The 17,782-nt window shown below is 37.7% G+C and overlaps 1 protein-coding gene across 1 annotated transcript in view; it reads right to left on the bottom strand.

Annotated features, from left to right (window-relative positions):
• IL1RAPL2 (interleukin 1 receptor accessory protein like 2) overlaps positions 1-17,782 on the bottom strand; it is a 551,542-nt gene that overhangs the window by 503,532 nt on the left and 30,228 nt on the right. The window contains exon 2 of the mRNA XM_049644145.1: positions 8,172-8,358. Coding sequence (XP_049500102.1) covers positions 8,172-8,358 — 187 coding nt within the window. The remainder of the gene's footprint in view (positions 1-8,171; positions 8,359-17,782) is intronic.

Genomic DNA, 17,782 nt, shown 5'->3' with positions numbered 1-17,782 from the left:
AGAATATCTGAGTATTAGTGTATTGGAAGATGGCGGTATAGGAGAATGCTGGGCTCACCTTGTCCTGCTGATCATTTAGATTCTAACCACATTGGCCTAAATAACCCAGAAAACCACCAGAAGAAAAGCAGAACAGACTCTCCATAGCCAAGCGTAGACAAGAGGCCCACGGAAGAGGCTAGGAAGGGCAGAGAGGCGGTGTGTGCTACATGGACTGGCAGGAGGGAGCCAGGCAGTGGAGGGGCAGCCCACCGGGCAAGGGAGAGCCCCTGAAGTATGGCTTGCAAAAGCGGAGTGGCCAGACTCTGTGAGTTCTGACAGCGAGTGGGACTTAATATCTGGAATGTTAAAGGTCAACTGCTCTGCTCTTGGAGAGCAGGGAAGGCAAGAGGATGCTGGGAGGGAGGGTTGCTGAGCCCCAGAAGACAGAGCTCAGCTCGGTGGGGGAACAAAGGTGCTGGCAAGTGCCATTTGCCTCTCCCATCCCCCAGCCGAAATTCCAAAGGGAACCAGTTCCCATCGCCAAACTTGCTTGCATCAGGCAAACGCCCAACACTGTGCTTCTGTGGATCCATCCCTCCAACGGGCGTGTCTCCCTCCCGGTGTGGAGGGCCCCTCCCGCAAGGGACCACCAAGGGCAAAGCTAGCTAAGCCTGCCCCTCCCACCTCTGTGCACCTTGCAGATCCACCCCATCTGATACACCCTTGGCCAGTTCCCATCAAAGCAGCACCACAAGCCTGGCAGTATGCAAGTAGCCCAGACAGAGGCCACACCACTCCACAGTGAGTCCTGCTCTTGGGAGAGGGGAAGATAATGTACATGCCAGTCTGACTGTGTCTCCAGCAGTGGGCTGGGGGCAGACATCAGGTGTGACTGCTGCCCCACCCACCAACACAAGTTTCTCCTGACAGCACAGGGGAAGTGCCCTGCAGTTTGGAGCTACCACAAGGACTAGCCAAAATGACTAAATGGAAGAATTCTCCTCAAAAGAAACTCCAGGAAGTAGCAACAGCTAACGAATTGATCAAAAACGATTTAAGCAATATAATGGAACAAGAATTTAGAATAGTAATCATAAAATTAATCACTGAGTTTGAAAAAAGCATAGAGGATAGCAGAGAATCTATTGCTACAGAGATCAAGGGACTAAGAAATAGTCATGAGGAACTAAAAAATGCTATAAATGACGTGCAAAATAAAATGGAGGCGGCCATACTCTCTACTAAACACCCTACTAAAGAATGAATGGGTCAACCAGGCAATTAGAGAAGAAATTTAAAAATATATGGAAATAAATGGAAATGAAAATACAACAATACAAATGCTTTGGGATGCAGCCAAGGCAGTCCTGAGAGGAAAATGAATTGCAATCCAGGCCTATCTCAAGAAACAAGAAAAATCCCAAATACAAAATCGAACAGCACACCTAAAGGAAATAGAAGCAGAACAGCAAAGACATCCCACACCTAGCAGAAGAAGAGAAATAATAAAGATCAGAGCAGAAATAAACAATATAGAATCTAAAAAACTGTAGAGCAGATCAATGAAACCAAGAATTAGTTTTTTGAAAAATAAACAAAATGATACACCTCTAGTCAGGCTTCTCAAAAAGAAAAGGGAGAGGACCCAAATAGATAAAATCATGAATGAAAATGGAATGATTACAACCAATCCCTCAGAGATACAAACAATTATCAGGGAATACTATGAAAAATTATATGCCAACAAATTGGACAACCTGGAAGAAATGGACAAATTCCTAAGCACCCACATACTTGCAAAACTCAAGCACGAAGAAATAGAAAATTTGAACAGACACATAACCAGCAAAAAATTGAATCAGTTATCAAAAATCTCCCAACAAATAAGAGTCGAGGACCAGATGGCTTCCCAGGGGAGTTCTACCAGACATTTAAAGCAGAGATAATATCTATCCTTATCAAGCTGTTCCAAAAAATAGAAAGGGAAGGAAAAATTCCAGATCCATTCTATGAAGCCAGCATTCCTTTGATTCCCAAACCAGACAGAGACCCAGCCAAAAAATAGAACTACAGGCAAATATCCCTGATGAATATGGATGCAAAAATTTCAGTAAGATACTAGCAAAATGAATTCAACAGCATATAAAAAGAATTATCCACAATGATCAAGTCAGATTCATTCCTGGGCTGCAGGGCTGGTTCAATATTTGCAAATCAATCAATGTGATACATCACATTAATAAAAGAAAAGAAAAGAACCATATGATCCTGTCAATCGATGCAGAAAAAGCATTTGACAAAATTCAGCATCCTTTCTTAATAAAAACCCTCGAGAAGGTCAGGATAGAAGGAACATAGTTAAACATCATAGAAGTCATTTATGAAAAGCCCACAGCTAATATCACCCTCAATGGGGAAAAACTGAGAGCTTTCTCCCTGAGATCAGGAACACGACAGGGATGTCCACTCTCACTGCTGTTGTTTAACATAGTGTTGGAAGTCCTAGCATCAGCAATCAGCAATCAGACAACAAAAGGAAATCAAAGGCATCAAGATTGGCAAAGATGAAGTTAAGCTTTCACTTTTTGCAGATGACATGATACTATACATGGAAAATCCGATAGACTACACCAGAAGTCTGCTAGAACTGATACATGAATTTAGCAAAGTTGCAGGATACAAAACCAATGTACAGAAATCAGTTGCATTCTTATGCACTGGCAATGAAGCAACAGAAAGACAAATAACGAAACTGATCCCATTCACAATTGCACCAAGAAGCATAAAATACCTCGGAATAAACCTAACCAAAGATGTAAAAGATCTCTATGCTGAAAACTATAGAAAGTTTATGAAGGAAATTGAAGAAGATACAAAGAAATGGAAAAACATTCCGTGCTCATGGATTGGAAGAATAAATATTGTTAAAATGTCAATACTTCCCAAAGCAATCTACACATTCAATGCAATCCCAATCAAAATTGTATCAGCATTCTTCTCGAAGCTAGAACAAGCAATCCTAAAATTTGTATGGAACCACAAAAGACCCTGAATGGCCAAAGTAATTTTGAAGAAGACCAAAGTGGGAGGCATCACTATCCCAGACTTTAGCATCTACTACAAAGCTGATCATCAAGACAGCATGGTGTAGACCAAAAACAGACATGTAGACCAATGGAATAGAATAGAGAACCCAGAATTAGACCCACAAAAGTATGGCCAGCTAATCTTTGACAAAGCAGGAAAGAATATCCAATGGAAAAAAGAGTGTCTCCTTAACAAATGGTGCTGGGAGAATTGGACAGCAACATGCAGAAGAATGAAACTAGACCACTTTCTTACACCATTCACAAAAATAAACTCAAAATGGTTAAAGGACCTGAATGTGAGACAGGAAACCATCAAAACCTTAGAGGAGAAAACAGGAAAAAGCCTCTCTGACCTTAGCTGTGGCAATTTCTTACTTGACACATCTCCTAAGGCAAGGGAATTAAAAGCAAAAATGAAGTATTGGGACCTCATGAAGATAAAAAGCTCCTGCACAGCAAAGGAAACAATCAACAAAATTAAAAGGCAACCAATGGAATGGGAAAAGATATTTGCAAATGACTTATTGGACAAAGGGCTAGTATCCAAAATCTATAAAGAACTCACCAAACTCCACACCCAAGAAACAAATAATCCAGTGAAGAAATGTGCAGAAGACATGAATAGACACTTCACTAAAGAAGACATCCAGATGGCCAACAGGCACATGAAAAGATGCTCAACGTCCCTACTCATCAGGGAAATACAAATCAAAACCACACTGAGATATCACCTGACACCAGTCAGAGTGGCTAAAGTGAACAAATCAGGAGCCTATAGATGCTGGAGAGGACGTGGAGAAATGGGAACCCTCTTGCACTGTTGGTGGGAATGCAAACAGGTACAGCCACTCTGGAAAACAGTGGGGAGGTTCCTCAAAAAATTAAAAATAGATCTACCCTATGATCCAGCAATAGCACTGCTAAGAATTTACCCGAGGGATACAGGAGTGCTGATGCATAGGGGCACTTGTACCCCAATGTTTATAGAAGCACTTTCAACAATAGCCAAATTATGGAAAGAGCCTAAATGTCCATCAACTGATGAATGGAGAAAGAAATTGTGGTTTATATACACAATGGAATAGTACTTGGCAATGAGAAAGAATGAAATATGGCCTTTTGTAGAAATGTGGATGGTACTGGAGAGTGTTACGCTAAGTGAAATAAGTCATACAGAGAAAGACAGATACCATATGTTTTCACTCTTATGTGGATCCTGAGAAAATTAACAGAAGACCATGGGGGAGGGGAAGGGGAAAAATAGTTACAGAGAGGGAAGGAGGCAAACCATAAGAGACCCTCAAAAACTGAGAATAAACTGAGGGTTGATGGGGGTGGGAGGGAGGGGAAAGTTGGTGATGGGCATTGAGGAGGGCACCTGTTGGAATGAGCACTGGGTGTTTTATGGAAACCAATTTGACAATAAATTTCATATTAAAAAATGAAATAGGTAAAGGGAGTCTACACTCTTATGACAATAGTGTTCTCAGTGAATACTGAGATTGTTCTAGTGTTGTTCTTCTTAGTTTAATAATGAAAAGAATCTTTCTTTCTCTTTTCAAAAATGTTTCTAAAAATACTAACATTATTGTACATTCTGTTTACTCTCTAAGCCCCACTCAGATAGCATTAGGATGAAGTGCTTAAAGTATAGACCCTCTCTTAACTTCCCTTTGCTAACTGATAGAGTTCAGATAGCGAGAGATAGCCCCCTTACACATATCTGTTAACATTCCAAGGACAACTAGGATAGGCTTACTAAGTCATCTTTATGAACATGCCCCAGTACCACCTAATCCACCTTTACCTTCCTATCCAGCTGTGATTACATACAGGTACAGAAGGACAGTCTTCAAAGGACTTTGATAGCATTTTTCAGACAGTCTAGAAAAAGCATAACAGTATGTGAAAGTGATACAAAGTAGAGAGCAAGAAAAAAGCAGAAATGGGAAAAAAAGAAACAGATTTAAAGATTATATATATATCTAAAAAGATGATGTGGAAACTTATCATGCAACACACATACTTTTTACTGTTAAAATACTAGAGATAGGAGCACCTGGATGGCTCGGTCCATTACGTGTCCAACTCTTGGTTTTGGCTCAGTTCGTGATCTCAAGGTTTTGTGGGTTTGAGCCCTGCATTGGGCTCTGCACTGGCAGTGTAGAACCTGCTTGGGATTCTCCCACTCTCCGTCTCTTTTTGACCCTCCCCAACTCATGCTCTCTGTCTCTCTCAAAATAAATAAACTTTATTTTTAAAAATCTTACAAAATGAAAAAAAAACTAGAGATAATATACTGTACATTTCTTTTTTTTAATTTTTAATGTTTTTATTTTTATTTTTTTTCTGAGAAACAAAGAGAGACAGAGCACAAGCAGGGGAGGGGCAGAGAGAGAGGAAGACACAGAATCTGAAGCAGGTTCCAGGCTCTGAGCTGTCAGCACAGAGCCCAATGTGGGGCTCAAAATCACAAGCTATGAGATTACCTGAGCTGAAGTCGAACACTTAACCGAGTAAGCCACCCAGGCACCCTATTACACTATACATTTCTAAATTTGGACGTGCACCAGAATGAACTCTGGACAAGTGTCTTTACATTGCTGTAGTCAGAGAAAAATAACTTAATGCTCAGCCTCGTAGGGCATAGAGAGACTGTAAACAATCAAGGAAGATTATTAAACTAATGACTGAAGAAGGAAACATTTTCCCTATAAATCAATACACCTTTTTCAAGGATATATTTGAAACTGTGAGAAATGGAGTTAACAACACGTTGTAGAGCTTCAGGGAGTCTTTAACTTTGGGGTTTAGTTTTTTATTCTGATCCAATAGTATAGTATAGTGGCTAAGAGAATGGGCCTAGTAGCCAAAATGCAAGTCATAAACTGCTGTGTGACTTTTGTTAAGTCACTTATCTGACTCTCTAGTCACTTCTTCTGGAAAATGGGGATGATAATAATACCTACATAATACAGTAATTCTAGAGATTGACTTAATCTATCTAAAGCACTTAAAACAGAGTCTGGCATATGGTGAGTACTCAATAAATGTTATTTATCATTATGACTATTATTCATCAATTTTAAAATGTTATAGAAATCCTAAACATTATTATCCAAGCAGAGCTAGAAATGTCATTTGCTTCACCATTGTTGGTCCATTTGTAAGAAAAAAAAATGATACTTAGCACTTCCCAAGGAATAAATTGCTTTGGTATATGATGATGATAGTGATGTCTAGAAATGAAAAGAAAGAAGAAAGAATTTACTGGAAAAATAATAAGAAGAGATAGTAGAATAAATATTTCAGGCTGACAACCTGGATTTTACTCCTAGCTGCTAACTCTGGAGCTGGTCAATTTTCTTTTTTCAATTATAAAATTAAAATAAATCTTTCTTACTCTATCTTTTCACAGGCTTCTCTGCATCAGTGTTACATCTTAGAGAAATACCTGTGATCAGGGCTGGGTTTAGCTCCAGGATAACTGCACGAAAGGGTAGTGATTAAGAAAATGGACTCTGGAATAACACTGCCTTAAATACAGAACAAGGCTTTGTTAGTTGAGTAACTTTGGACAAGTTTCTACATGCCTTTGAGACTCAGTTTTTTTCAGTTAAACAAAGATAATAGAACTCCCACACAGAGTTGCATTGAGACTCAAATTGAGATAATACAGAGACCAAGCTTAGCATAGTGAATGGCATATAGTAAGTACTTAATAAATGCTAAGAAGGCTAATACTGGCATGGAGGGTCCCAATAAATTATGGATAATTTATATTTATGCATAATTATCATCAGGTTCCTTTTTATCTGTCAGAATATTATCTTCATTAGGAAAAAAAGGAAGGACAATTCACATAGAGACTTGGGGTCCCAGTTCAGGACATGCTTTTGGTGTCTACTGGTGAGTCTGTACAGGGGTGAAGATGGAGAGACTTCCAAATGTAAAAACACATGACAGCTGTAGGAGTTAGGGTTTAGGCTCCCCTGGAAACTAAGAGTCTGTCATATTCTATAGACACAACCTGTTCCAACTTTTATGTGTTTAATTCCCACAATGTACACAACACCTGTGCAGAAAACCCCCTTGGTCACCTCTGGCCATAACATATAAAACTGTACCATGTATCAACTATCATGACTCAGAGTTGGCCGAGGATACACAGTTCTCTTATAGGACCACAGGGTCTCAGGGAGCAGCCAGAATGTCATAGCTAGAAGGTTATGTGGTTATTTCTCTGCTTCCTCCCCTAGATCCTGTCTCTGACCTTGTGTGACCTACTCTATGCCTAGGGAATCTTAAGACTATTGATTCTATCTCCTAGTTTTGCACTCTGACTTCTGTTTAAGTTTCCATGGGTTCTAGGAGGAAACCGGAAGACAGGAGTTACAAGGGGTTAGGGTACTTATCCTGCCTAATCCCTCTTTATTTGCCACAGTTCATATGTTCTTTTAAGGCCACAGCTTTTGTCAGGACCACTCTACTCATTCCAGGTTCCAGTGGCAATTTACAGCTTCCTCCCTTTTGTTGGTTGCCTTAACCCAACCTCACCTCTGTAAACAGTTCCTTCACTCAACTTATTTCTGTGCACCCTTTGAGTGTGGCTTATTTCCAGATAAACATTATATCCAGTGTTCACACATCCTGCACTAGGCCCATTTCTCTCCTCTGCATTGACAGTAGTGGCTCTCACAATGTAGATCATAGTAACAGTTGTTATTCTTTCTAAGTCTAGTACTTGTAATAATGGGCCTTTACTCCTAACAGTAAATAATATTTCTATGTTCCTCAAATACTTTCTTTCATGTGTTACTTAAATCTTTACTCTTCTCCCCATTTGCTCTCATGAGTTTGGGTGGAGAGAGATTTTGCTTATTTTTAGCAGTTGGAGAAGATGGGACTGTTTATAACACCTGCTGATGGAAATGTATTAAAACCAGGACTATATAGAAGTCATACCTCTGAATTATTTATCTGTGGATCTGTTCATTTTTCTCAATGAAATATCTAATACCAAAAACTAGAAATAAAATCTCTCCATTTTTCTATCCTCAAGCTAAGTTAAAAAAAATAATTGACACCATGGTGAGTTACCTTGTACCACACAACATCAGGCTCTTGATCAGACTTTTTAAAGTCATCCATGTCTGGGCAGGAGATCTCTTTTCTTTTAGTGACTTCAGATTTCTCTAAATACCGTATCCTGCTATTGTAGCACAGGCCTGATTCATTCTCTGCAACAGTCAAGGACATTGACACCTTCATGCAATATGTCGAGTTTCTGTAGGAACAGAAATAGCAGAATGGCTTTACTGGGTGTTTAAAACCGTGTTTGTACTCTACATATTAAAAGAATATTTACTTTTATGTATGGGACCTTGCCTAGAAATCAGAAACAACATCAAAACAACACAAAACAGTTTTCTAGTTCAACTGACAAGAAGCTATAAAGCAAAATGTTAATGAGGACATCTCTGACCATGAGGTAGCTACATAACTACATAGAATAGCTGTACCCATTTTCTAAACTATAAGACAGCACAGGATTCTTTTCCAGTGGTAAATATTGCTACATTGAAAATCTGATAGTGAAAAAATATGAGAAAGTCTGTAACTAGAGCTATAGTAATTTCTGCCCTGCCCCTATGATCAGTCCCTTCACGGGTATTTCAAGGGTTGTTTCATTTTGTCATTGGTTTCAAAGCCAACATCTGATTTTGCAAGGTACATACCCAAAAGCAGATCAACATACAGAAGATACCTGTTAACTTATATATCTTTTTAAATTGTTTACTGAGATATGTCAGGGGTCAAATTCTTGGTTCCAACAGAGAACAAATCCTAGTAGAATGTGGTTCATCTGAATTAATTTTATCCACCAACATTAATATTATAAAGGAATTTCAACAGTAAATTTTACCATAAGGCCACTTTAGAAATTGGGCATTAATTGGCTAACTCATTATATAAAAGTATTTATGGAATTCAATTCTGCCTTCATTTCTCGATGTATGCCCCTTGACTTTTCCTTACTCTGCTGTATCTGGGATGCAGTAGATAAAAGAAAACTGGAAAGTATGAGAAAGAGATCAGAGACACCTGGTAAGACTTAGAAGAAGGTCAACTGGAAATCTCTTGGTAGGAAATACCAGGATTGTGTCTATTCTAAACATCAAGGGATACCAGCTGTTAAAAATACCAAGTGCCAAGGGCACCTCAAAACTGGTTTTACAACCAAGTGACAATAATCCTGACAAATGGGATAAGCATGCCAGCCAATAATTTAAGTTGGCCTAAAATAATTATTAATATCCATATTACTTACTCATTGAAATTTCACAATGTGCCAGATATTATATAAAACACAGGAGTGCAGATGGTTGCTGCCCATTGGGTTTACAAAGTGAGTTAATCAAAATGACTGCTACTTGAATTTCTAGTGAAGTTAATTACTGGCAAGTACTTCTGACTATGTCCATGCCTGTGTCATCTGAGTAGGATACTTTCAAAGCAATCCCATTCTAATGTTCAGATGCAACCCCATTACACAATGTAGATTGTGAGGTATTGCTTTTCTCCCTTAGTACAGATTCCTAGAACCCAAAGATATGCCCACTAGGGATCAAAGGTGACCATTTAATTCTCTTGTTAGATGTTTCACAGACTCTTTACAAGCCATGAACCTAAAACCACCAGAATAAAACAAAAATAAAACAAAACACAAAAACAGTCTTAGGCAAGAAGGTAAGGTTGGTGCAATTTGGCTCTTCTTGACTCCACCTTCAGTATTTTGATGCTAAGCATTTCCATGTCTCTATGCTTCCTTTAAGGCCCTACATGATCTGGCCTGTCATAACACTTTCCTTTAATTTTTTTTTATTTAAATCTTTCTTTCTTTCTTTCTTTCTTTCTTCTTTCTTTCTTTCTTTCTTTCTTTCTTTCTTTCTTTCTTCTGAGAGAAAGCAGGGAAGGGGCAAAGAGAGAGGGAGAGAGGGAATCCCAAGCAGGCTCCACACTGTCAGTCCAGAGTCAATGCAGGACTCATCCTCAAACCTGAGCCAAAATCAAGAGTCAGATGCTTAACCAACTGAGCCACCCAGGCACCCCAACACTGTTCTTTACTTTAGGGTGCAGTCACAATGGCATTTCCTCTGTTCCTTAAATATACTAAGCCTATTTGAGCCATGGACTTTTATACTTGTTCTCCTCTCTGATCTTCTATCATCTGTTTATTTGTTAAATGTAAGCAAGAAATTAGTTGCTTTTGTTCATCACTCTATCCCTGAGATCTAAATTAATAATGTTCAGTGAATGTTAGTTGGTTAGAAGACATAGCACCAAAAGGTATGTTGATTCAAGAGACATGTCCTCTCTGCTCTATTTCTCCATCAACCCCATATGGTACTAACCTCTCTTCCTCATTCAGATTCAGGTATATGGCTGATCAAATGTCACATTCCTTGTTTAAATATGATTTGGCATAAATTTGCAGGTATTCTTGTACCACAAGGGTAAGGTTTAGCCAAGTCTTGTGTATCACCATATTAGCAAAGAAAGGAATATACTAGTTACACCTGGGAGACAAGGAGGACTAGGGCAGGTATGGGAAATGGAGGAAAGATAAATGTTCACAGTTTTTTTTTAAGTATCAATCAAGTAATAACCCAAGACCACGGGGGAATGGAAGGGGAAAAGAAAAGTTACAAACAGAGAGGGAAGGAGGCAAACGATGAGACTCTTAAATACAGAGAATGAACTGAGGGCTGATGGGGGTGGGAGGGAGGGGTGGGTTGGTGATGAGCACTGAGGAGGGCACTTGTTGGGATGAGCACTGGGAGTTGTATGGAAGCCAATTTGACATTAAATTATATTAAAAAGAAATAAATAAGTAAAAGTATCGAACACAGAAGAATCACCTCTTCTAGGTTTACAAAGAATTCTGAACAGTTCTTAATGTTACAGACTTTGATCATCTCTGCTCCATGGTGTTCATCCCTACAGGTGAAAGAGAATTACTTGTTAAATATCCTCCCACTATTATGCTGTACCTCAGGGAAAGAGGGCTGTTGACCAGCAGTCTCAAAAATAAAAGCAAATAGAACGTCCAGTCCCATGAAAGAAGCTTACTATCTCAAATTTATTTAGCCCTGGGGAAAAACAGAGTAGTCTGAGTAAGAGACCGACAGAGTGGTTTCTTAACAAAGCACCAGCTTTGAGCTAAGATCCACTGTGTTCAACTAGCTCTGTGCCCTTGGGCAAGTAATGTAACATCTCTCAGACTCACTTTCATCAGCTGAAAAATGAGGATAAGAAGTCCTTTATGGTGATTCCATTGGAGTTTGGAGAAAGGAGTTCCTCTCATTATAACACCATGAGCAAAAATATGTTACCATTTTCAATTGGAATGATTACAACACCTGGCCTCTCCAGTCTAAGTGTTAAATAAAATAATGCATATAAAACACATAATAGAGTATCTGGCACATAGTAGATATTCTATACATTATAGTTAGAATTGTCATTACTGATAGGATTAGTTGTTATATATTGTTAATAAATAATAATTATAATTTATGTGTGATAGTAATTATGATCAATCACCAATATAATAAAAACAGTACACTGGCAGCAATGGATTAAGGTATGCCACTGGGTTAGGGGTGCTACCTGATAGGAAAATGTCTAAAAGAGGTCAGTTGGGCAATAGGCCTAGTACCAGAGAGTCATGAAGTTCTGAAAGGATCAAAAAGACACACTGACCTAGACACAAAAAGAAGTGAATCAAAAGAAAACAGCTAAGGCAGGGAGAAACTTTCAGTTAATATGGGCAGTAGCCATTTGGCAAAGGCTAGAACCTTGGAGGTCATATTGTTAGCAATAGTTTCACTAAGCCTTCTAAGAGTTTCTTAGACAAATGCCTTGTATAACAAAGCCTAGACCTCTAGGTAAGTTTTCTAGGGACAAAAGACAAGAGATATTCTTAAGTGTTTCCTCCCCAATCCCTCCAAATTATAAATTATGTAGGTCAAGCTAAAAGCACCTTCATTAACTTGGGATAGGGATGAGGGCAGGGAACACAAACTGGGGATTGCTGATGGTTGAAGGAGAAAATGTTTCCATTTTCTCTAACTCTAACCCACAAACGACCTGAGGCCTGGGTTCTGCATGAATTCATGCTTGTTCTGGTCTCTAGCATGTGGAAGGCTGCTGGAAAATTGCTTGTTAACCCACAAACAAGCCCTAGTATAAAGTCCTTAGCGATGACCAAGGTCTCTGGAACTCGAAGACAAGGCCAGGTGGGAGTCCTACTGTCTCCATTAATGACCTGGGGTCAGTATGATCAAGGCTGTCTGACAGACTGAGACTCAGGTTGATTTTGGTTGTGTAATCTAGCTCTGGCACAGTTCCCACTAATAATCTTGCATTATTTAGATTTTATTTAGAAAGATGCCCCAGGCAAGTTCTATTTAAAATATTTCCTGCAACTGAGACCTAAAAATGTTACTTTTCTTTCATTAGGTACAATTAGAGCTGTGCAAGTTTGAGGAGGCAGACTGACGAGTGTGCAACAATAGAGACTGTACTTTTTTTCTGACCTCCCTTCACATCCTGAGGATAAGGAGAACATTCAGGATCAATATGAGAGAAGTGGCTTTGCTGTGATATTACAGAAGGGCCTTACAATTGCATGCATTTCTAAACATTCAAGTGCTTCTTCATCTCTTATCTTACTTAATTCTGCCAATAATACAGGAAAATGTTCAGGGTAGGTATCATCTACACTTTTTAGAGGACTAAAATGTAGACACAGAGAAGACAAATAATTCAGTTAAGCCCATATAGATGGTTAGTGGATTAGAACCCAGGTTTTGACTGTTAGCCCCTGGCTAACTTGATGCTAATATGGGTTAACAGCCAAACTAACTTGTGGTTACCCACACAAATTTGGGGGAGCTCATAGAAAGAAATGTAAATGTGTAAAGGTAACATTTAAAGAATAATGTCAATATGCACAGTACAGAATTTGTAAATTGATGAAGAAACCCCACTTCCCATTCCAAAGATTTAATATTAGCTACTATATAGGTCATAACTTATACTTTTTTTCCCCAGAAGTATTTCTAAGGGCAAATGTTGATCAATCTTGGGTTCCCTGACAGGAATAGTAAGATCATACATAAAAAACCCAGATGCCTCTTTCTAACTCCCATTTATATAATATGCTTATATTATAAAATCTTAAGTTTTATTTCTGAATTTGAGTTTATGTAAACTTTTTATATCACTAGAGCTAACCTATTAAAAAAAACTAAATACATTAGGGAATTTTTTCATGTCTAAAAGCAGAAGCCCAGACAAAATACCTCAGGATATACTTGAAACTTTTCTAAATGGTCCCCTCAATTGTTTTATCCTCCTTTCAAGTTACTTTCTTTGCAAATTCCAGAACCATCTAATGACCAGTAAACTAAAACTTTGTTTTCTGAAATTTTTGAAATGTTAATTGACTGCTACACAAAACTATCATTTCATCAATCTACCACCCTTAGATGATATTGTCCCACTAGAAACATAAGAACTATGAACTGATATTACTATCAAATTCAGGGAAATGAAGTAAATTAATAAACAAATAAAATCTTAGGCCCTTTGATGACTTACATTCCTTGAAAATTATTACAAAAGTAGAAAATTTTATGAAAAATATCTTTGACCTTGTCGGAAAGACCTTCAGATAAGTACAAAAATAAGCACATATAACTGCAAGCACGCAATGTTAATGCTTTAAAAGAACAAGAAGGGAAAAACAGAGGACAGAAATTACTAATATCAGAACGGAAAGACAGGATATCACTACAGTTCTTATAGATATTTAAAGAATAATAAAGGAATACTACAAACAACTCTATGCCCACAAATATGATAGCCTAGATGAAATGGATCAATTTCTTGAAAGGCACAATCTGCCAAAACTCACACAAGAAGAAACAGACCTACAGAAATGTGAATAGGCCTACAGCTATTAAAGAAATTGAATCAATAATTAATAACATTCCAAAAAATAAAACACCAAGTCCAGATGGATTCACTGGCAAATTCTACCAAATACTTAGGATGAAATTATACCAAATTCTCTACAATCTCTTTCAGAAGATAGAAGCAGATGGAATACTTCCTAACTGATTCTATGAAGCCAGCATTAGTCTAATACCAACACCAAAGACATTACAAGAAAACTACAGACTGATATCTTTCATGAGCATAAATGCACAATCCTCAACAGAATATTAAGAAATCAAACCCAATAATGTATAAAAATAACTATATCCCAGGGACACCTGGGCAGCTCAGTCAGTTGAGCATCCAACTCTTGATTTTGGCTCAGGTCATGATCACATGGTTGTGGGATCGAGCAGTATGTCAGGCTCTGCATGGAGCCAGCTTAAGATTCTCTCTCCCCCATGGCCCCTCTACTCCACAAGTGTGCACACTCTATCTCTAAAATAAAAAAAAATAGGGGTGCCTAGGTGGCTCAGTCGGTTGAGTGCCTGACTTCGGCTCAGGTTTTGACCTCACGGTCTGTGAGTTCGAGCCCCAGGTCAGGCTCTGTGCTGACAGCTCAGAGCCTGGAGCCTGCTTCGGATTCTCTTTCTCTCTCTCTCTCTCTCTCTCTCTGCCCCTCTCCCGCTCATGTTCTCTCTCTGTCTCAGAAATAAACATCAAAAAAAAATTAAATAAATAAAATAAATTATAGTAAAATACTAAAAAAGATAATCGTACCCCACAACCAAGTAGGATTTATCCCAGATATGGAAAGTTGGTTCAAATATTCAAAAATCAGGGGCACTTGGGTGGCTCAGTTGTTTAATCATCAGACTCTTGATTTAGGCTCAGGTCATGATTTCATGGTTTGTGATATCAAACACCTCATTGGTTTCTGCACTGACAGCATGGACCCTGCTTGGGATTCTTCTCTTCACTTCTCTCTGCCCCTCACCTGCTTGCACACACTCTCTCTCTCACTCCCTCTCTCTCTCTCAAAATAAGAAATAAACATAAAAAAATCAAAAATCAATTAATGTAGTTCATCACATTAACAGGCTAAAGAAGAAAAATTACATGACCATATCAGTAGATGCAGGAAAAGCAGTTAACAAAATCCAACGTCCATTCATGATAAAAAAAAATTAAAAAATAAAAAGTAAACAAAAAAAAACTCTCAACAAACTAGGACTAGAGGGAAAATTCCTCAACTCAGTAAAGAATATCTATGAAAAAAACTATAGCTAACATTATATTTCATGATAAACTACAAGTTTCCCATTAAAATTAGGAATAAGGCAAGACTGTCCCCTCTCACCATTCCTATTCAACATCATACTGAAAGTCTCAGCTAATGCAATAGATAAAAAAAGGAAATATCTGATTGATTCAAAAGGAAGAAATAAAATCATCTTTGTTCATAGATGTATGGTTGATCTATACATATAGATGACCCATGCAAAAAATCTGAAAGAGTTGACAAAACACCTGAAATTAGTAAGCAAGTAACTAGTAACTAGCAAGGCTCCAGGATATAAGGTTAATACACAAAAGTCAATTGCTTTCACATATGCAAGCAATGAAAAAGTTATTAATTTGAAATTAAAAACATGATATCACTTACATTAGAAACCCCCAAAATGAGATACTTAGGTATGTATCTAACAAAATATGTACAAGATCTACATGAGGATAACTACAAAACTGAGAAGACCAAAATTGGAGGACTGATACTATCTGACTTTAAGACCTACTCTAAAGCTACAGTAATTAAGACAGAACGGACAAACAGCTCAGTGGAATAGAATATCGAGCCTGGAAATAGATGCATATAAATATAGTCAACTGATCTTTGACAAAGAAGAAAATGCAACACAATAGAGCAAAAAATGTCTTTTCAACAAATGGTACTAGAACAACTAGACATCTGCATGCATATAAAAAAATGAATCTAGACTCAGATCTTTACACCCACCATGAAAACGAATTCAAAATGGATCACAGACTTAAATGTAAAATGCAAAACTGTAAAATTTCTAGAAAACAACATAGGGAAATCTAGATGACCTTGGATATGGCAATGATTTTTTAATTACAAGATCAAGGACATGATCTGTGACAAATAACTGACTGCTAATAAAATTAAAAAACTTCAGCTCTACAAATGACAATGTTAAGAGAATTAGAAAACAAGCCACAGACTGAGAGAAAACATTAGCAGAAGACACATCTAATAAAGGACTGCTATCCAAAGTATACAAATAATTCTTAAAACTCCACAATAACAAAAAAAAAAAATGGGCCAAAGACCTTAACAGAAACCTCATCAAAGAGATAAAATATACAGATGGCAAATAAACATTTGAAAATATGTATATCATATGTCACCAGGGAAATGCAAATGAAAACAAACCTGCGCTACAACTGCATACCTATTAGAATGGCCAAAATCCAGAACACTAACAACACCAAATGCTAGTAAGGATGTGGAGTAACAGGAACTCTCATTCATTGCTGGTAGGAATGCAAAATGGCACAGCAACTTAGAAGATAGTTTGGAAGTTTCTTACAAAACTAAACATACCCTTATATGATCTAGCATTTATATTCTTCGATAACTACCCAAAGGAGGGAAAAATTATGTCTTCATAAAACCCTGCACACAGATGTTTATAGAAGTTTTGTTCATAATTGCCAAAACTTGGAAGTAACCAAGATATCCTTTAGTAGGTGAATGTATAAATAATATATGGCACATACAGATAATGGAATATTATTAAGAGCTAAAAGTAAATGAGCTCTCAAGCCATGGAAAGATATAGAGGAACATTAAATGCATATTACTAAGTAAAAGAAGCCAATGAGAAAAGGCTACATACTGTAAAATTCCAGCTATATGACACTTGGAAAAGGCAAAACTATGGAGACACTAAAAAGATTGGTGATTGCCAAGAGTTGGGAGGAGAGATGGATAGGTGGAACACAAAGGACTTTAAAGGTAGTGAAAATACTCTGTATGATACTATAATGATGGATATATGCCATTATACATTTGTGCAAACCCATAGAAAGTACAACACCAAGAGTGAACCACAATGAAAAGTATGGATTTTGGATGATAATGATGTGTCAATGTAGGTTAATCAATTGTAGTAAATATTCACTCTGGCAGTGGCTACTGATAATAGGGTATGCATGTGGGGGCAGGAGATACATCGTAAATTTCTGTACTTTCCTCTCAATTTTGCTGTGAACCCAAAAACAGCTGAAAACTTCCCTAATCTGGGGAAAGAAACAGACATCCAGATCCATGAGGCACAGAGAATTCCCATCAAAATCAACAAAAGCAGGCCAACACCAAGACATACTGTAATTAAATTTGAAAAACATAGTGATAAAGACAAAATCCTAAAAGCATGAAGACAAAATAAGTCCTTCACTTACAAAGAAGGAACCATAAATCTAGCTGCAGATTTCTCAAAAGAAACTTGGCAGGCCAGAAAGGAGTGGCATGATACATTTAAAATGCTGAATGGGAAAAATCTGCAACAAAGAATATTCTATCCATCAAGGCTACCATTCAGAACACAAGGAGAGATAAAGAGTTTCCCAGATAAAAAAAAAAAAAAAAAAAAAAAAAAAAAAAAAAAAAAAAAAAAAAA

This window comes from Panthera uncia, chromosome X (genome assembly GCF_023721935.1).
Source record: "Panthera uncia isolate 11264 chromosome X, Puncia_PCG_1.0, whole genome shotgun sequence".
NCBI lineage: Eukaryota > Metazoa > Chordata > Mammalia > Carnivora > Felidae > Panthera > Panthera uncia.
Note: the sequence above shows the minus strand (reverse complement) of the source record. Positions and strands in the feature narration are given on the sequence as shown.